This window comes from Uranotaenia lowii, chromosome 2 (genome assembly GCF_029784155.1).
Source record: "Uranotaenia lowii strain MFRU-FL chromosome 2, ASM2978415v1, whole genome shotgun sequence".
Classification (NCBI taxonomy): domain Eukaryota; kingdom Metazoa; phylum Arthropoda; class Insecta; order Diptera; family Culicidae; genus Uranotaenia; species Uranotaenia lowii.
Window position 1 is genome coordinate 104803829 of NC_073692.1, and position 19538 is coordinate 104823366.

General features: G+C 34.2%; 1 protein-coding gene across 1 annotated transcript in view; it reads right to left on the reverse strand.

Moving 5' to 3' along the window:
• Positions 1-19538, reverse strand: part of LOC129741743 (monocarboxylate transporter 7-like) — a 130054-nt gene that overhangs the window by 56698 nt on the left and 53818 nt on the right. The window contains exons 3-4 of the mRNA XM_055733522.1: positions 13347-13506; positions 9643-9784 (exon numbers count right to left, since the gene is read on the reverse strand). Of these exons, the coding sequence (XP_055589497.1) occupies positions 9643-9784; positions 13347-13506 (302 nt within the window). The remainder of the gene's footprint in view (positions 1-9642; positions 9785-13346; positions 13507-19538) is intronic.

Below are 19538 nucleotides of genomic sequence, written 5' to 3' on the forward strand. Positions count from 1 at the left end.
CTTCTGTTTCCAAGAAAATGATTTTATTATAAATGTTGTCTAAAATGCCGAACCTCAAACCGTGCGGGCTAAATGCGCCTATTTATGTTTTGAACAAAATTTCTGTTTTTTGGGCAATATTTCCGTATAATTCCATTGAAACTGCTAGAAAGTAATAATTTCCGTATGATAAAGCTGAAGTTTTATAAAAATCTATGTATATTATAATTTTATGGAATAAAACAAAAGTTAGGGTTGCCATACTATGGAGGCAGTTCATCCATGAGAAAAACTTTATCAAATCTGTTTTTAGATCTTCAATTCTCTCTTAAGATGTTATTCAGAGCTTAGATTTGAAGTTTTAATGATAAAAATCATTTATTTATTCTATTTAACCTGTTATTTTAGGATGGAGGCATTTTACAAACATGATGGGGGCATACAAAAACACTCTATTATTCCACTATATAATCATTATTAAACCTCCACAAAAGCTGAAATATGTTTAATTTCTTAAGTTCATTTGAATAAGAAACAAAACCCATCCTAGTTTTTGTTTTAAGCTTCTTTACGTATAATCTTTAAAAGTCGAAATATTACATCAAAATGTATCAAAACCTTGTATGATTTTTTAAATTTTTTTGAGTTTGTAAATTCATAAAATTCTTTCTTGCCTTATGTTCTAAGCGTATAACTCTCAAAATTGGTCAGATAAGCTGTCTAGTCAGCCATTTCATTAAACAGCCGTAGGGTCATTTAACCAGATAGGCCCATTTAGGAAACCTTTCCCCTATGTATCGTCTCCTGTATTTCTATGCGAGGCCTCAAAGCGTGTATTTTGAGAGCCTCTGATGAGAAAATTGGTGAGGATTTCAATCACTGCTATCAAGCTAAGTCTAACCTTATTGAAATTCAATATTTGAAACCTTATTTGTAAATATCAACAAGTGAGGGAATTTTCTAAAAACTGTTATAGAATTGTAGAACTTTGATAAAAAAAATGGTAAAATTTTGAGTTTAGAAAAGAACACTTCGCTTGACTTTTTTGGACCTTTATGTGAAGGGTTTAATTTGGTACCGTAATCCGGGGTAATATTGATCACTTTTTTCAATATATTTCGATTATTTTTTCTGCTAAGGGGAATGTGGCATGTTTTATATTTTTAAAACCAGTACTGGACTCTTATGAACGTAAAACATGGATGCAGAAATTTTTTAGACCTCTTTAAATTTGTTTTAAAAATCGTTTGCGTCTCTGTTCAGAATTTAATTTTTTGGGGTGACATTGATCAGTCTCTATTCTGACGGTATTAACGAGTTTTCTTGATCATAAAGGATACAAAATACCTTCATAATATTTACAAATGCTAGTTTATCAATTTAACCTTGATTTTTAACGTTTTATTTAAAAAATATGTATAATCGAAAAAAGAACTATGATGCTGCCTACATTTAGGGGCAATAAAATGTATAATTGCTAAATAGTTTGAGCTTCGAAATACAAATGAAATTTTAACTTCACACATTCCCCTAGGCCCTCCCATTATTTCCATTTTAATTTTTTCTTCAAATTTAACGATGTGATAGGGTTCCTATCCATTTTTCCACTACGGGCTTAATCTTGGAAAATGTCCTTAATTTTTAAATATTAAAAATTTATCATTAAATGACTATAAAAATAGCACTATAACTGTTTATATACAAAGAAAACAAGTTGTTCTTTCACATTAAACAACCCGTTTGCTTCTAAATGCTTTTTAGAATCATCAGGAAAGCTGTTTGTTTGCGAGCCTTGGAAAAGATATTTTAAGATTTTGAGATTAGATTTTTTACTAACAGAAAAAAATGTCAAATGCAAACCAAATTTTGCCGGTTTGATACTCAACTAGTAGGCTTTCAAATGTAGAAAACAGTTTTCAAAAATTCAAACTATAGACTGAATTATTGATGATAATGTGGAAGAGTTTATTGTTGGTCAAATTTACCCCGGTGATCAAAGTTACCCCGTTTTACGGTAATTGAATTAAACATAGATTTAAATGGAACGAACAGTAAAATTATTTTTAAAATCAACCTACATTCATGATTTTTATTCCTATCTTTATAAAAACAATACCAATATTAGCTAAATTTGATTAAAAGTGTGAAATACTGTGCTGTTTACTTCTGTTTACTTATTTGTTTCCAATACTGTATTGTATAAACTTTTCTCTGCAGTTGGTTTTATATTTTTCAACGGATAATTCTAGTAGGGGACAGTAGGGTATCGTGCGCCACTCTTTGCTCCTTCTTCTTTATTTAAAAGATAAAAAGGAAAGGATAAATGGTATGGTTTCCTACATTCCTAACGTATCATTTGGTTATACATTTGACTTTTTATTAAATTTATTTCCCCGTGTTCTGTCTGTATCAATAAAAAAGTTTTTATTTCATTTTGTAAATGGTGCGGAATTGTGGGCCACCAAATCCAATATGACCAAATAATTCATAAACTTTGCAACTTCACCCAAAATTGTAATTCAATAATTCATTTAGTCATATTAAAGTAATTTCAGGTGAGGAAACAAAAAAGAGGGTGGTGTGTATTCGAATTGATTCAAAAACCTGGGTCGCGTTAATTTTCGTTCGATTCTATCGCGTTCACTTAAATTCACGAATGTTATTCATAACTCTTCATTTGGCATAAGAAAATTTTACATATAAGAAAGATGTATTATAAGTTTTGAATGTATATAAAAACACCAAAACATAGGTGGCCCACGATACCCCACATTATGTGGCCCATGATACTTCGCAAGCTGTGATTTGCAAATTGATGGTGATGTCTGAAGAACATATTTTTATTATGAACTTTAGACTTCCAAGAGATGCAATTTGTGGGTGCTTGTTTAGTTATGTAAGTAATTTTTTTTAAAGTTAAATAAAAGACGCACATTATGCGTACACAAGTAAAAAACATACTTATAGAAATATAGGCTTACGCAGAACGACGACGATGATAGTTGGGTTGACAATTTTATTTCAACACACATACGAGATATTAAGGGTCGTCCACGTTTCTCCAAGACCCACGATACTCCACTCTCCCCTACAAATTTACTTTTTTTTCAATAAACAAACTTTCGTTGAGAACTTTGTATAAGTGAACAACTGCTTTATCATTTCATTTCATGATTTTTTTTTGCAGCAGAATTATTTGCACACAATTTCTACTTCTTTCGCCAGATCGAGTTTGCATGCACAACCGTATGCAAAAGTTCTAATCGTACGAAAAATTTGATATAGTTATTTATAATGGATTTGGTGCAATGCATGTTGTACTTCAGCGATCTGGCCTAAATTTAGCATGGGGCGGTAGACTAAGTCGATTTGGGTCATTTTTTAATTTCTCAAACCCCGGGATCTAAAAAACATCGTTTTGGTTCAAAACTCATGCATGATTTTATGCAGGATTTTTAAGTGAAGTTAACATACATGAATAAATTTGATGTTTCAGGTTTGTATGGGAAAATTGATTATGTTGTACTGAATAATCAACATTATTTTAGATTCTTCTGTGGAGCCGCGCCTGCTTATAGTTTTTGTGCCAATTTATAAATTCTCCAAACACAATTTTCCCGCTGAACAACTTTGTCCAAGACCTTAACTTTGTATCTTATTTGGCAAAAAATTTATTAGCTGTATACATGCGTGGTCCTATGGGGGGGTGATCGGGGTGATCACCCCCCCATAGGACCCCCAAGCGACAAAAAACCGTTACAAAATACTCGCAAACCTTGGAATTTCTATAGAACTTTTCTTGGTGGGTGTTCTTTCGAATTTTCAAAATTTTCCACTCCGTGGGGGTGATTGTTAAAATAAAACAATTTATTAATTTCCTTAAATTCTAAAAATTGGAAAAAATTGGGTCCGCCAAACTAAAACAGCTGTAACTTGAAATTCCCTAGTCCGTTTTTCACCAAATTACTTTTGTTAAGGCACTTACAGTGTTTAATTAAATTTGCTGACCGTTTATGTTTCTTTTAATCTTGTTTTATACATTTATATCTATACAATTTTTTTAAAAATATCAAAAATTCTACTTCTAAAATTAGAGGTGATGAACAAAATCTGAAAAAAATTGAGTTCAAGAATAAACCCCCAAAAACAGTTTTTAAAACAAAATTGAAGTCGCGAATGCCATAAAGATGGTAAAACGACTATAATCGAAACAAAAAAAAAAAAAAAAAAAAGTTTTTAAAACATAGGCTCCGAAAACATGCCTATATATTAATTTTTCCCAGATGAGATTAACCCAGTGATAATATTATCCCGATATCACTCGACTGTTTTCTCGGGAACAAGATAATCGCTCAAGATATTTTTCTAATTTTTGACCAACACGGCTGAAGTACCAAACTCACACCAATTATATCGCCGATACTGCAGCTCATCAACACAATAATGATCAAAATTTTAAGTAGAAATCCAGCTTAATAATTTAAGTTGCAAATCCACCCTGAATCTGAAAGTTCCGTTATTCCAATTGCAATTGATTAGGACTTTTCATTGAAAAATAGTATGAGCTTTAATGAAATGAACCCTTTATTAATTTTTTTTTTCATTTTAAATTTTACAATAAGTTTGAAAATATTGAGTACATGATAATATACATATTGAGTGTACGAACCAGAAATACGATTTTTCACTTTTTTACTAAATCATTCGTTTCAAATTGGTAACAATTTCTTTCGATTCAGTTCCAATAAATTTTAAAATCTATGAGAGCTTGAAATTTAAGAGAAAACAAATAAAAATAAAGTACCGAAAGCTGCATACCTAAGAATTTGATTTTAATGATTTTTTTTTGAATTAAATTTATATTTAGAAATTGAAGAATCGAAACAAGAGTTTATATTAATTCGTTTTTTCGAATCACGATTCAGCAATATAATTCAGAAAAATAATAAAATATTCAGTTTTAAATTCATAGCAATTGTTAACACTTTCTGAAATGAATGTTTGGATTTCCAAAGATATTGTTGCCAAACGAGAATCACTAAAATATTATAGCGAGTTTTGCGGTGATATATAAATACACAAGAAAAATATTGTAGGTAACTTGAGAATTTTTTTATATTTTCTTCTGTAAAAATGTGTGTATTTTTTCATTTGTAAAATTACATTTATATCAGAAAATTCTTTAAAGAGTTCTTAAATTGATAATTTTTAAACTGCTGAACATACAAATGATGAAAATGATCTTTTTATCAACAATTGTTCGCAGTGAATATTAAAGATTCGCAGATTGTTTTATAAAGGGATGCATAAGTTGTTTAAAGGATATCAAAAAATGTATGTAGAGAAAATTTGTAAAACTTCTCTTATTTCTTCTCTAATACAAACCTCAAGTTTAGTTCAATGAAATTTGAAGGGAAGAAGAGAAGCAGTGTGCATCATGTTCGTGTAATATTGTTTTTTTCAAAGAAGTGTATCTCATCAAGTTCATCTTTTACTTTGATGATTAATCGTTTAGATAAAAACAAATTGTTTGAATTATTACAAACTTTATGCTGATATGAAATTTTTTTTTTCAAGAACGCATTTGCAGCCTCTATTTTTTATCTAAATGTTTAACTCCACATTCACAAGGGTATTTATCAATTCACAAGTCCACAGAATAAACATTTTTTTAGATGAAAAGAATTTAAGAGCTAATTTTGATTTTTGTTGGTGCCCGAAATTATTTTTAAATAGGTTAAAAATTATTAAAGTAAATTCTGCACTTTTTTGACAAAACTTTTAAAGATTACAATTAAAATTCGAAATATGGGTTCATACCACATTTCTATCCCCGAAAACGCAAGTAATATTGATTTCTGTGAAAAAAAAATTGAAGTTTTCTTTTTGTTTACTGTTCCCAATTCTGTAAAATAATAGACTTTTAACGAATGTTGAAAGAAGTAATGACCACATTGAATTTAAGATATTTCTCAAAGCAGAAACCAAATCGATTTTCAGACTAAAGCCATTTTTTTTAATGGAATAAAATCTTTGCTTTTAAAAACTTCTTTTTCTTAAGTAATGTCAGAAATACTTGTCTTTACGAATTATTAAAAAACTGTAGATTTTTCAGAAACATTTTTTTTTTATGTTTACTTGTAAGTTCATCAGTTATCAATGATTTAATTCACTTAAAACTGATTCATTTAAAAATTTATAAACTCCATTTCACCAAAACGAGAGGTGATAAACAAAATCTAGTTGAAGATTCGAGTTCAGCGCGCCAAAATCTACTAAATCAATCATTAAAACATAGACACCAAAATGCTATCTCTTGAATTATTTTGGTAAGACGTTCTTATTAGAAAAAAATCAAAAATTTTCAAATGTCCAAAACTAATCTTTTTTATATTCATATTTATGTAGAGTTTTATCACCGTGATTTTGTTTGTTAATTTAATTTATCGACCTTATCGGTGAAAATTAAAAGAACATAACTTAGAACATTTCAACATTATGAAAATTCTTGGCAAATAGGAAGTTAGAAAAAATGTATGGATATTGAAAATTAGAGATTAGAATTTTATAAGAAGCATTTTAATCACATCTCATCAATTCTTTCCTCATGGATAAAAAAAAATAAACAATTAAATTAATATGGTTAATAATAGAGATGTACCGAATAGTGGTATTCGGCGAACGGCCGAATACCGAATATTGACCTTTTCAACTATTCGGCCAAACGAATATTCGGCCGAATATTCGGTCGAATATTCTATTGAGTTTTTAATGAAAAAAACTTAAGCGATTATTTCAATGCTGTCAATTTATCCATATTATTGCTTCTCATATTTCTATGCGATTATTTTCAACCAGATGATATTATCGGATGGTTACAAGATATTTTTAAGTAGAGGTCTTTTTGATTTTTAAAATGTCACCAATAACTGAAAAGACGTCAGTTGATCAGTCGCTTCTAGGGCGTTTATCCCCAAAGAGATTGCGTTCCTGTGAAATCTGGGACAAAACACGTCGTAACAGGTGCCAAGCTATTTTAATTTGCTTCTTTGATATTGAATTAGATGAAGGTCGAATTTAAGCAAGATATCTTCAAAATAGTTGTTGAAACTAAAGGTGATTTTTAATCTTAAGCATATCATACTTTCAACCACACATATCCACACGATCAGGCATTCAGGACGATTTTTGAAAAAAAAATTGAAAAAGGGCAGAATTTATGTTTTTTTTTAATTTTTGAAAAACCGTTTTTCAACACAAAATCCAAAAGTTTTTAAAAACAAATTAGAGATTTTTATTTGATTATGCAAATAATCTGACAAAATTCGGGAAGTTTAAAACAATATCTAAACATCCCGGCCAGATTTGACTTGTCTGGAATCTTTACTGGATTAATGAGCAAGCCTGAATATATCCAGAAAATCTGGAATAATCTATGATCAAAGTATAAAGCGATACTGGTAAGCATTCTTCTGTACGATCTACAGTGAAAGATACGCGGATATACCTTAGATGCTTTGCTGAAACCATTAGTTTTAAATCATTGTGTAGCTTTTGCAACATTACTTTTGAATATTTCATAAACTATATCAAGTCATTTGAAAAGTTTTACAAGTCTGTAGTAGATATTCGGCCTATTCGGCCGAATACTTAGCTCAACTATTCGGTGAGCCGAATATTCGGCTTAACGGTTTTTCGGCGGTATTCGGCGCCGAATATTCGGCCGACCGAATATTCGGTACATCTCTAGTTAATAATCAACATTATTATCAATTATTCTGACCTGATCGGATTTGTTTATTAGAATTCAAGTTTAATTTTTTATCAAATCTGGTGTTTTATTTGATGTATTTTTCTTCTGGCTCAAATTATGGCTTTATTTCAAATTTTTATTCGCATTTCGTTTCTGCTGTTTGGAAAATACTTGATTTTTTTTAAATACTAAATAAGAACCAACATTTCGAATAATTTATCAATGACTAACCAGAAATAAAATTGATTCGAAATTTTGATTCTGATTTATTTTTATTCGTATCAGTAATTTTTTTTCGAGTTTGTGTGATGATTCTGGGTTTGAATATGGTTTTGGAAATCAATTTGTCTATTTATTGTCCTCTTTTTTGGCACCCCCCCCCCCCTCCCCCATGGACGTGTCCTTCGCACGGGTCTGGTGTGCAGCAAATATTTAAGTCTCATTTGAAACTGTAAATTCCTCCCTCCCTTCCCCCACTCGCTCTCACCAAATGAACTTTTTTCCGCCATATATTTAGATACGTTATTGACTGATTTTTGAAAATTTGGAAAATCACCCCCCCCCCCCCCCAAGAGCCAGCTCTAGGACCGCCCCTGGCATAACAGGTGTATGTCTTTTGGCATTGATAAACAGTAAATTCAATTGACATCACTGCTTGTGCCTCGCAAAACATTGTATGAAAAGTAGTCATGTAATAGTCCTATTTGCCACTGGTTGTGTTTCTGTGTTCAAAAATTTGTGTTTTTGCGAAAAAAATTCTAACTTTCTGTGATTTTACCAAAAAATTCTGTGATGGATTTTTGTGATGAAAATATAAATTAATTAGAAAAGTTAAAAAAAATGAGTCTTGAGAAAAATCAATAATCATTACCAATCTTATAATATTTTTCCAAAACATAGGTAAAAATTCAAAATCTATGTTCAAAAAAAAATTATTATTTTGGAAAACGTATAAATTTTGAAAAATCTGTGAATTATGTGAATACATCCTCAACTCTGTGTTTTGTGATACAGAATCTGTGACAATTTTTTTCTTAAAATTCTGTGAAACTATAGATTGTTTCTGTGATTTTGGCAACCTTGCTTGTTGTTTGTTGCATGTGTTATTTGGTTTTGCAATTTGTTTCCGTTTGTTGCGGATTTTATTTAAGAAAAAAATGTTCTAGCTAAAACTTAATTTATATTCTGCAGAAAATTAGAACATATGATTAAAACATATAAATACATACTTACATTACTAATACAGAGATTTTTTCATGTGTAGTTCGTGAGTTAAATTTCAAAATTACTTATTTTGAATTTCTTGTGCTGCTTTGCACTGTCCGTAACAAGCACGCATTGAAGCGAGAATTTCAGAAACGATTTCGATATGTAGTGAGCTCATCGGAATTGTTGAACCGTACTGACAGACCGTTTAAAATGGTTTTCTTTCATAAAATGAAAGTGCAAAAACCATAAAATTTCACTAATTAACTCACCCAACCATTCCTTGAGTATACGGTCAATGATTCGAAACTGGCTAAGGTAATAAAAATTTGTCAACAGCTTTGGCTACGATAATTTCTTTCGCTGAATCTCGGTCAATTTGGCCAGTACTTTACTAAAGACAAAAGGAGTTCATTATGCGACCGTCGTCCGTCTGGTAATTTTATCCAGCAAATCTGGTTGAACTTCTGGTGACAACCAGCAAGCAAAGACATTAACAAGTATCATAAATTTTGAAAGCATCGAAAGAAAACCTGCCACGGGCAGAGCAGCACCATCCAAAAATCTCTCCAGTCAGCATCCTGTCAGTGAAATTTGTGTCCTGATTTCGGAATGCTGTGGAACGGCTGGCCAAATTGGAACTTCTTGGAACGCTGCAGGAATTTTATTGGAGGAGCGTAAAAATTATTGTCAACCTTAATTACCTTTTTCCTTTGGTTTTTCAGATGCAAGATGGCCCGCCGCTGGGGATGATAGAGGGACGCTGGCCGATAGAGGAGGCCCATGAAGAAGCTGAACGAAACCAGTCCGGTGACGGCTTGAAGACCCAGGCGCCAGCCCATTTTCCTGTTGAATGAGGTGGAGGTGGAGACGGAGATAAAAAAAAAGGTGAAGAAGAAAGAAAGTTATTAAAACGAGCACTGAGATGGGTTGTTAGCGTTCCAGAGCATTCTGGTTCTTTTTCTCACTGCTACAGTAATGATTCAATTATATTATTCAAATGGAGTCGTTTCAGCTGATTCAGAAATTAATTATTGAATGTGTTAAAATGAAGAGGTGAGCAGTCTATTTAGGCTTGAAATTTAATACGAGAATTATATTTAAACGGTTGGCTGATTGATCCTCAAAATGTTCCATGTTTAAAACAACATTTTCATTTCATGATGTATATCGTTCTAATAGTTGGGAACGATCATGGTAAAAATATTTAAAAAAACATTTCATACAGTCCCCGTTGCCTATTTTCACTTTTTTGAACGGAGTATTCTCTGAAATGTTAAATTTTTTAATTTGCTTTTAATACATTACACATTTATTATATCTTCACAAAAATAATAAACTTAAAAATGAGTGGTTCGCTTATCTTTCTCAACTTTGAGTCTCCAATTAGCGTAGGTATCGGATTGAAAGATCGGTAACTAAGCCCGGACTAGCGATTCAATAGGCGCAGCAACATTATAAAATTTCCCTAAGCTAATTCGTTATTAGCTTAGTTGGGTTGGGGCACATTTCTTTCTCATCTCCGAAACGAGTTCGAATTTGTAATTTTGGTGTCAATTGGTGGCAATGAATGTATTGTAATGTGATGTAATGTAATGTAATGTTATGTAATGTAATGTAATGTAATGTAATGTAATGTAATGTAATGTAATGTAATGTAATGTAATGTAATGTAATGTAATGTGATGTAATGTAATGTTATGTAATGTAATGTAATGTAATGTAATGTAATGTTATGTAATGTAATGTAATGTAATGTAATGTAATGTAATGTAATGTAATGTAATGTAATGTTATGTTATGTTATGTTATGTTATGTTATGTTATGTTATGTTATGTTATGTTATGTTATGTTATGTTATGTTATGTTATGTTATGTTATGTTATGTTATGTTATGTTATGTTATGTTATGTTATGTTATGTTATGTTATGTTATGTTATGTTATGTTATGTTATGTTATGTTATGTTATGTTATGTTATGTTATGTTATGTTATGTAATGCAATGTAATGTAATGTAATGTAATGTAAAGTAATGTAATGTAATGTAATGTAATGTAATATATTGAACTTATTTCGTAAATTCTACAGATTTATATTTTGAGCGTTCTTTATTTTTCTTTTTTGTTTCGCACTCCAAATTTAGGCTTTGTGTGACACATTTTAGGCTTGGAAAATTTCGTTTGAAAATCAGTTATATTTAACATGACATATCTTAGATTTTCGCAGATTCGAAGTCCATGATTTAAGCAAGTTAAAAAATGCGAACTCTGAACAACATTATTCACTGCTTAATATTATTACCATGCAGTTTGGGTTATATTTAAATTTATTTTCTCTGTCTTCTGAACAGTCAACAAATTGCAATTTATTATCACTTTATTAAAACTCGATTCCAAGGCGTTGAGAAGCTGTACACAGCACTGTAAGGTTGCTCCAGTACCACCGAAAAGTACTCTCAGTCATTATTTATTACCAAACTTTACAGTAGGTAGGTACCTCAGCTTCACTTTCGGTGCCTGATATTAAACCAGCAAAGTTCAACAGACATACGGGGGCGGCCTGTTGAAGTTTTGGTCAGCCCGGTTACAATTTCGTGCAACAAAAAGGAGGCATCCTTCCGGAACCGACGGACGGCGGATGTCGGACGTTAAAGTCAAAAACAAAATACACTTCCTCTTTCCAGAGCTTCGCATTTCTGAGTAACGAACTTTCGAAAGGGCTGCGCTGCGGTCTGAGCGCTATGGAAATGAAGCGGCTCTTCAATATTTGTGTGTAATTTATGCTCTCACAGCTCTCACTATACAACTCTGCCTATCAGGCGCGGCCCATCATTGGCAGCTGCCATCAGGACCGATTCTGGGTGGGGGTGGTTAAAATTTATGCAGGAATGTTCGCCATAAAAAATGAAAACTAACGCGCCTGCCGCCTTCCTGGGTTGAAAAGTATGGCAAAGTTCAACATGACCACTGAACTGGAATGAGGCTGCCGGGAGATAGAACGAGGCCACTGAGCTTTTGCCGGTTTGAATTTTGTATGAAAACTATGACATTGAGCATGATAAACTTGAACATATTTTATCGCGTTTATGCAATTCTGGTCTAAGATGGGACCGTTTGGATCAGCAATAAACAATCAGCATTATTTAGAGAGGCTTAAATTTGGGATTGTTTCAATAAACGAATAAACCGTATATTGAAATAAGGCCTTGTGAATGCTGTTGTTTTTATACGCGTCATTTTTGTTATTTTTATAATATTTTTTATTTTTGTAATTTTTTAAATTTTTGTTATTTTTGTCTATTTGTCATTTTTGTCATTTTCGTCATTTTTGTCATTTTTGTCATTTTTGTCACTTTTGTCATTTTTGTCATTTTTGTCATTTTTGTCATTTTTATAATTTCTGTCATTTTTGTCATTTTTGTCATTTTTGTCATTTTTGTCATTCTTGTCATTCTTGTCATTTTTGTCATTTTTGTCATTTTTGTCATTTTTGTCATTTTTGTCATTTTTGTCATTTTTGTCATTTTTGTCATTTTTGTCATTTTTGTCATTTTTGTCATTTTTGTCATTTTTGTCATTTTTGTCATTTTTGTCATTTTTGTCATTTTTGTCATTTTTGTCATTTTTGTCATTTTTGTCATTTTTGTCATTTTTGTCATTTTTGTCATTTTTGTCATTTTTGTCATTTTTGTCATTTTTGTCATTTTTGTCATTTTTGTCATTTTTGTCATTTTTGTCATTTTTGTCATTTTTGTCATTTTTGTCATTTTTGTCATTTCTGTCATTTTTGTCATTTTTGTCATTTTTGTCATTTTTGTCATTTTTGTCATTTCTGTTATTTTTATCATTTTTGTCATTTTTTCTGTTTTTGTTGTTTTTCCGAGGTAGTTAAAATTGTACTAGATCTCGATTTTTTGTTCATTCATTTTTTCGTTTTCGTGTAGCTTTTTGCTTTTTTTTTTCAAGTTTCGAAATTCGTCTGGATAATGCGCGATTGAGCTGAAATTTTACCGAGTCATGTTTTTTGGGACAATCAGTAAAATATGGCCGTTTTTTCAAAAAGATATAGAAAATTTTCCATTCCTCTAGGCCAAATACACTTGATCGATTGTTTCTAATGTGAATTTCAAATGCCGTTAACGCCAAAACATAACATTCGGCTTTTCCAATTAAATTTCGATCTCTTCTTTCGTTAAACCCATCCCTACAGGACCGAAATGATTGCCACCTCATTTTCTCCTCTGCGATAGAACTGGTTGTCATTGCGAGTGATTGACGACAACGGCCGATAATGGCATTGTCAGTTGCGAACAAATAAATTATTGATTGAAATTTCGGCTAACGCGCCTACCGCGGTGCCCTTTCCCCTACCATATTTCCGCCCTAAGTCTTGACACGGTACTTACCCGACTCCTTCCTTCAGTATCACAGAAAACAGTGCCACTCCGACACCTTCGCCCGACATCGTAATCATCTCGACAAATTGTCTCCGCCGTTTGAAGTAATGGCCCAACATGACGGCCGCCGATTCCCGCACCATGGCCGCTCCGACTCCGACGATGACGCCTGTATCCCGAGTTTTTTCGGGCAAGTTTGGTTTTGAAGGTCGCATGGGTCGGTTACATGGAAAGATAAACAAGAGAAGAAATTAATTTTTAAATTTTGTCTCATTTTTAATTCAAAGTGCCCATTCTGCCCCAGTGGGGTCCTTAGGATCCCCCATAGTGACTTCTTTAAGAAATTTCTCAATTTCTAATGCATTTTAAACGTTTTTATCTACGTTACTTTATCGAACCTATCGGTGAAAAGTTATGACCTTTCTAGTAGGGACATCTTAAGATTATGAAATTTTATGGATGGATAGAACGTTAGAAGAAATGAAAGATGGTGAAAATGAGCGGGTAGAATTTGAAAATTTTTTATCTACCTTTTGATTTTCCAGCCAGATAAGAAATAGACTTCTTTAGTGTATGAACACAAAATAGTTATGAAACTCATATATTATACAGTATGAACGAAAAAAAAATTGGAAAATTTTGAGCAGTCTGTTTTGATATGTTTTTGACAGTTTTTGAGGATTTATTTTTATGTGTGTAACAACTGTAATCAATGCTTACTCTTGGGCTCGAACTCGCGGACATCGACTCAGGAGGCAACTGACTTGCCAATTTAGCTATATCCAAAGTCTTCTCGCAGATTCAGGGCAGTTCAGGGTATTTGCTACCGCATTAACTGTTGGCAATAATAAATTTCCTTCGTCAAAACTATTTTTGAAGCAATCTAAAACATGTTTGCAAACTATTCTTTTTTTGTTTATATTATAGCCGGTTTACCAACTTTATGGCATTCGCGACTTTAGATCAACTTTGCAGTTGGCGGATATTTATTGAAAAACTTATCCGGTACAACTGTGTTCGAGGTTCGCTCTTGGACTTGAACTCGCGGACATCGGCTCAGTAGGCAACTGAGTTGTCAACAGAGTTATATCACTTAATAATCACGATACATTGTATCGCAATTTTAAGAAAAATGGGCGGGTAAAACATACAAAGGTAGTGGAGAAGGTGGATATTGCTGAAAATAGTGCTGTACAAGACCGGATGTTTGTGAATTGAGCATTTGATAATGTTTTTATTCCAAAATGGAACCCACTGAATCAAATGCAACAGCAAAACAAGCATTGCTTTACATGCGCGGTCTTCATCGGGGATTCACTAATTACAGCTTCTATGGCCTATTTAAAATGCTGAGAACTTTTCGACCAAAAACTACCCTTGCAAAGGTCTTTTGAAGGGCTATGGAGGATCGAACCGCTGAAAAACATGAAATACCTGGAGAAACTTATGCGCCCGTTTTATACGACGTCTTACCCGACTTTGTAACTTTTTTCCCAAATCGCTTGATGTTCTAGCCCGTCGACGAAAATTCGCTGCGTTTCACAAGTTGGTCAATGAGAAGCCTAATAAAAATTGTACTGTTGAAAACGGTTGAAATTTCCGAAAATGTTACGAGTTATGGGCTATTTTCTGATGAAATACACTCGCGACGACTATGCGCTACGATTTTTACACCGCGGCGATTGATCCAAACTGATGAACCGCCTAACAAATGTAAACAAAAACAGAAAATCGCAAGTGAGAGAAAGAGTATCAATTTGCTATTGTTCTAGAATCGACGGAGACTGAAGTCGTTGTGTTAACTAGAATTGTTTTGCCAATACGACGGATAGATAATCCGAGCACTATTGTAATCTGACCTTTATAATTGACTTGACGAGAATAAATGTGATTATATTATCACTTTCCGATGCAAAACGAACTGCGTTTGATTGATATCAAAACAACTTATAAAAAGAAGGAAGTTTACGTATCCCAACAGTAAAAACTATAGGAAAAGACATAAACTGATAATCTATACCTAGGCTGCAATGAAAAAAGCAATATCCTTAGGGGGAAGTGTTCCTTAATGCGCATATTAGGAATATGCGTATACAGCCGATTGACTAAATGACGGATAGATCAACATATATCCGAGATATTAACCAAACAGTATCGCTACAAAGTGCTCCATACAAGAGTTTAGAGAATTTGGGAAGCTTTTAGAAACAGGCATATAATTAAAAGGGAAGCAGCTTCTAATGTTATTTTTTAATAATTATTGGGCAAAATTTTGCCATGAAAAGGTACTTGCAAGACACGCCGACAGAAATACATTTGATTTTTTTACAAAACTTTCCAGAAAATTTGCAAACAGCTCTCACATAAGAGCAGACATTCCAGAACTGCATTTTTCAAAAATGAAATACCACTCTTAAATGAATCTATAAAAAATCTAAATCATTTTAAATCTTCTTCCAGTACAAAAAACAACTCGAACACTCCATTGATTCCAGAAAAAACTATCAAATTTGTTACTTTGGTTAACAGAAAACAGGATAAAATTCCAGTTTTTTTAACCAGGGTTTTTCCTTTTAAGAATGCTTTCCAAAACCGAAATTTCGTAAATTTAGCTAACAAAAATCTCCAACAATTTTTTTGAATGAATGTTTTTGTGAAAATATCACTTTTTCATTCAAAAACTTTCAAAATACCGTAATCCGGGGTAAGATTGATCAGCGGGGTGACATTGATCAGTTTGACCTTTCTCGATAAAAGTTCAAATGAACCTGTTGTTGTCATATTCTTACTAAATATGGCCAGTGTATCTTTTTCTAAGATTATTGGACCTTCAAAAACTGTAACGCATTGTTAAATATTTTATCAATGGGTTGAATTAAAAATAAAATGATCTGCACCTCAACTTTTCAGTTTTTTGCTAGCTGCGAAAAAAGCACTCCGTTCTAGAAAAAAGGAAATTTTCAAACGGTGTGCTTATTTTTTTCCAAAAATTTAGGTTGTTTTCTCAATAGATACGAGGAGCTTTCTATAAAACTTTTGATATTTACAATATAAAAAAATATTTTTTTAATTTGAATCCATTTTTATATACAGCACCTACTGCACTTTGAGTATTTGTCATCGTATTCGCCAGGGTGAATACAGCTTCGGGTGTGTTAAGATACCAAACACAGAATGTGAAGATTGTGACAGGTAATCGTAATGTCTGCACAATGCACACTTTGCTCGTCATTACTTTCCTAACCACGAAGCGAATCAAAACAACCCTTCAACCACTGAGACACCTTTGGTACCCTTTGCCTACTTTTTCCCAACCCGGTTACACCCGTAGCTGTATTCATCCTGATATTCGCAGCCCTGCTGTCAGTGATTTCAATATTTACGTTTAGTATCGGAAGTTTTTTTTTCAAAAGGTGTCCAATATTTACGTGAAAAACGCCTACAAATGCCCCGCAAATACGTTCCCCGTCCAGGTTCAAGATCCTACTCGAACTATCCGAAGGAAAAATTGGAATTGGCTTTGAAGACAGTCGAGGTGAATGGTATGTCAATCCGGGAAGCATCGCGGCACTACAGAATCCCGTTTGGCGCACTGTCTAACATGTTGAACCAGCTGCACACGAAGAAAATCGGAGCTCCCACCGTGCTAACCTGTGCCCAGGAACAGGACCTCAGCGAGACCATGAAAACGGCCGGTGATTGGGGATTTCCACTGCAACCGGCTTCAGTAGCTACGTTGGTGAAGCAATTCCTGGATCTACAACGCATTGACAGCAAGTTTACGAACAACCGCCCAGGCCCTGATTGGATTTCCGCATTCATGAAGCGTAATAAGTTGGCTGTTCGTTGGACCCAGAACATCAAACGCGCCCGTGCCAAAGTGAGTCCCGAAACTGTGAACAGCTATTTCGATAACCTTACCGAAACGGTCCGAGATGTTCCGGTGGAGAATATCCTTAACTATGATGAGACAAATTTTACCGACGACCTTGAATGTAAGCGGGTGCTTGTCGGAAAGGGATTGAAACAGTTTGAAAATGTACTGGACCATTCCAAAACCTACTACTCGGTGATGTTTGCCGGAAGCGATGACGGATCAATGCTGCCACCGTATGTGGTGTACGCTGCTCTTCATCTTTATCCTACATGGGTTGAAGGCGGGTCCAAAGGCAGCCGCTATAACCGGACAAAATCTGGTGAAAATTATTACGTTATAGTTCCGTGTCACCATTTTTTAACATAAGTTTTTTATATTTTGTTTCAGGATGGTTTGATGCAGTAACTTTCGAAGATTGAAGAATGATAAACCAAGGGTCATCATAGGAGACAATGTTGCGTCCCATATGTCCCTTAGAGTGATAACAAGCTGTCTGAAGAACAACATTAAGTTAGTCTTTCTGCTCCCAAATTCTACCCATCTGTGCCAACCTCTCGACATAAACTATTTCGGTCCGTTGAAGAAAGTGTTACATTTGAATTTTGATTAGTTTGAGCAATGATATGAAAGAGCAATTTAGGCAACAAGTTTGATTCAATAACCCACCCGTTGCATAAAACAATACGAGCGTATTGTTTTCTAGCCAAAACTGAGGATCAAAGAAGAAATGTGCAAGGTCAAAAAAACCCATTTTGGGAAAAAACGACGTTAAGCGTGCAAATGAGCGGTAAAACGTCACGGCAGTTTCCGCAAAATACTGAAGTGTTGCTGATATCCCGCGAAAAGCTCCGGAGAAGAAAAATTTCCCGGTCCCCGGTTTCAATCAACGTGTTGGGGTAGATATTACTCGAGCTAAGCCGATTTTTTTACGATCATGGCTGGAAAAACGAAGAAGGAGGTTGTGCAACGACCGGAGATCACCGAGCGAAATCATGCCGACCAGGACGGCATCGTCGATCCGGAAAGCCGCATCAAGCATCCGCTGCAATTCCATTGGACGCTCTGGTATCCGGAACCGGATAAGAACAAATCGTGGGGAGGCAACCTGAACGAGGTGGCCACCGTCGGTGCCGTTGAGGACTTCTGGAAATTATACAACCACATCAAGAGCCCGTCGGACCTGAAGACCGGGGGCGATTGTTCGCTGTTCAAGCAGGGCATCCGCCCCATGTGGAAAGACGAGAAGAATTTCCGCGGCGGCCGGTGGGTGATCAACGTGCCCCGGCAGCAGCACCACGAATTGGACAAATATTGGCTGGATGCGATATGGTGTCGAATTGGCGAGGTTTTCGATAATCCTGAAGAAATCTGCGGTGCCGTCGTGGATGTTCGCCCGAAGATGAATAAAATTGCGATTTGGACCTCCACTGTCATGAACCGGGACGCGCCGATGCCGGAGAAAGCTGTGCTGTAAGTCGATTTCTTGCCATATTCGAACCATAAATTGTAAGAGGAAGGTTGGGTAAATTTGTTGCCAGAAAATTAAAAACACGATGAACTAAATCTTACATTTTTTTTTATTATGGGCAACCGAAAGCCTAGTTTTTCCATAACAAAAGCTTGGAAGAGTACCCTAGAGGATTGGAAACAACGAAATAAGGGATGTGTCCCCAAGCACATCTTTCCGAGACTGCTGAAAAGGACCTTGGAATCAATCTGGAATCACAAGCAAAAATAACATGAAGGCGGGATTCAGGGCGACCGGAATATATCCACTGAACCGATATGCTGTTCTCAAGCGGATTCCAGGAGGATATTATGATGGGTCAAAACCAAGCGCCAATAGCTCTTTCTCCGAACAGTTGGTGACGATGTTTAGGGAAGAGCGTTTTGGAAAGCTTGCTGAGTGACAGATTCCAAAAAAGCGGCGTTTGATTGATGTACAGCCCGAGGCCAGCGTTTCAGAGGATCAGTTGATTTCCGCAAACCAAGAAATCGAGGAGAAAGAAAACATTTCAGTTAAAACAATCAAGCAGGAAGCCTTGGAACATCCACCGAGGAAGAGTCGAGCTATCAAAACCCTCAAGACGACTAAGCAGGAACCAACCAATGGCCAACGGAAACAGCTGGGTGGTACCGTACCCGATCAAATGAGAAGAAGTTGACGAAGAACTGAGTTCGAATTTAAATAAAGACCGGTTGTTGATTTTTATTTATGAAACCTATCGAAAAGCTTTCAGCTCTATGAATTGTTGAGTTTATTTTTTATGAATCGATTATATTTTGATTTGCTATGAGTATTGGTATTGGTTTGTATGAGAACT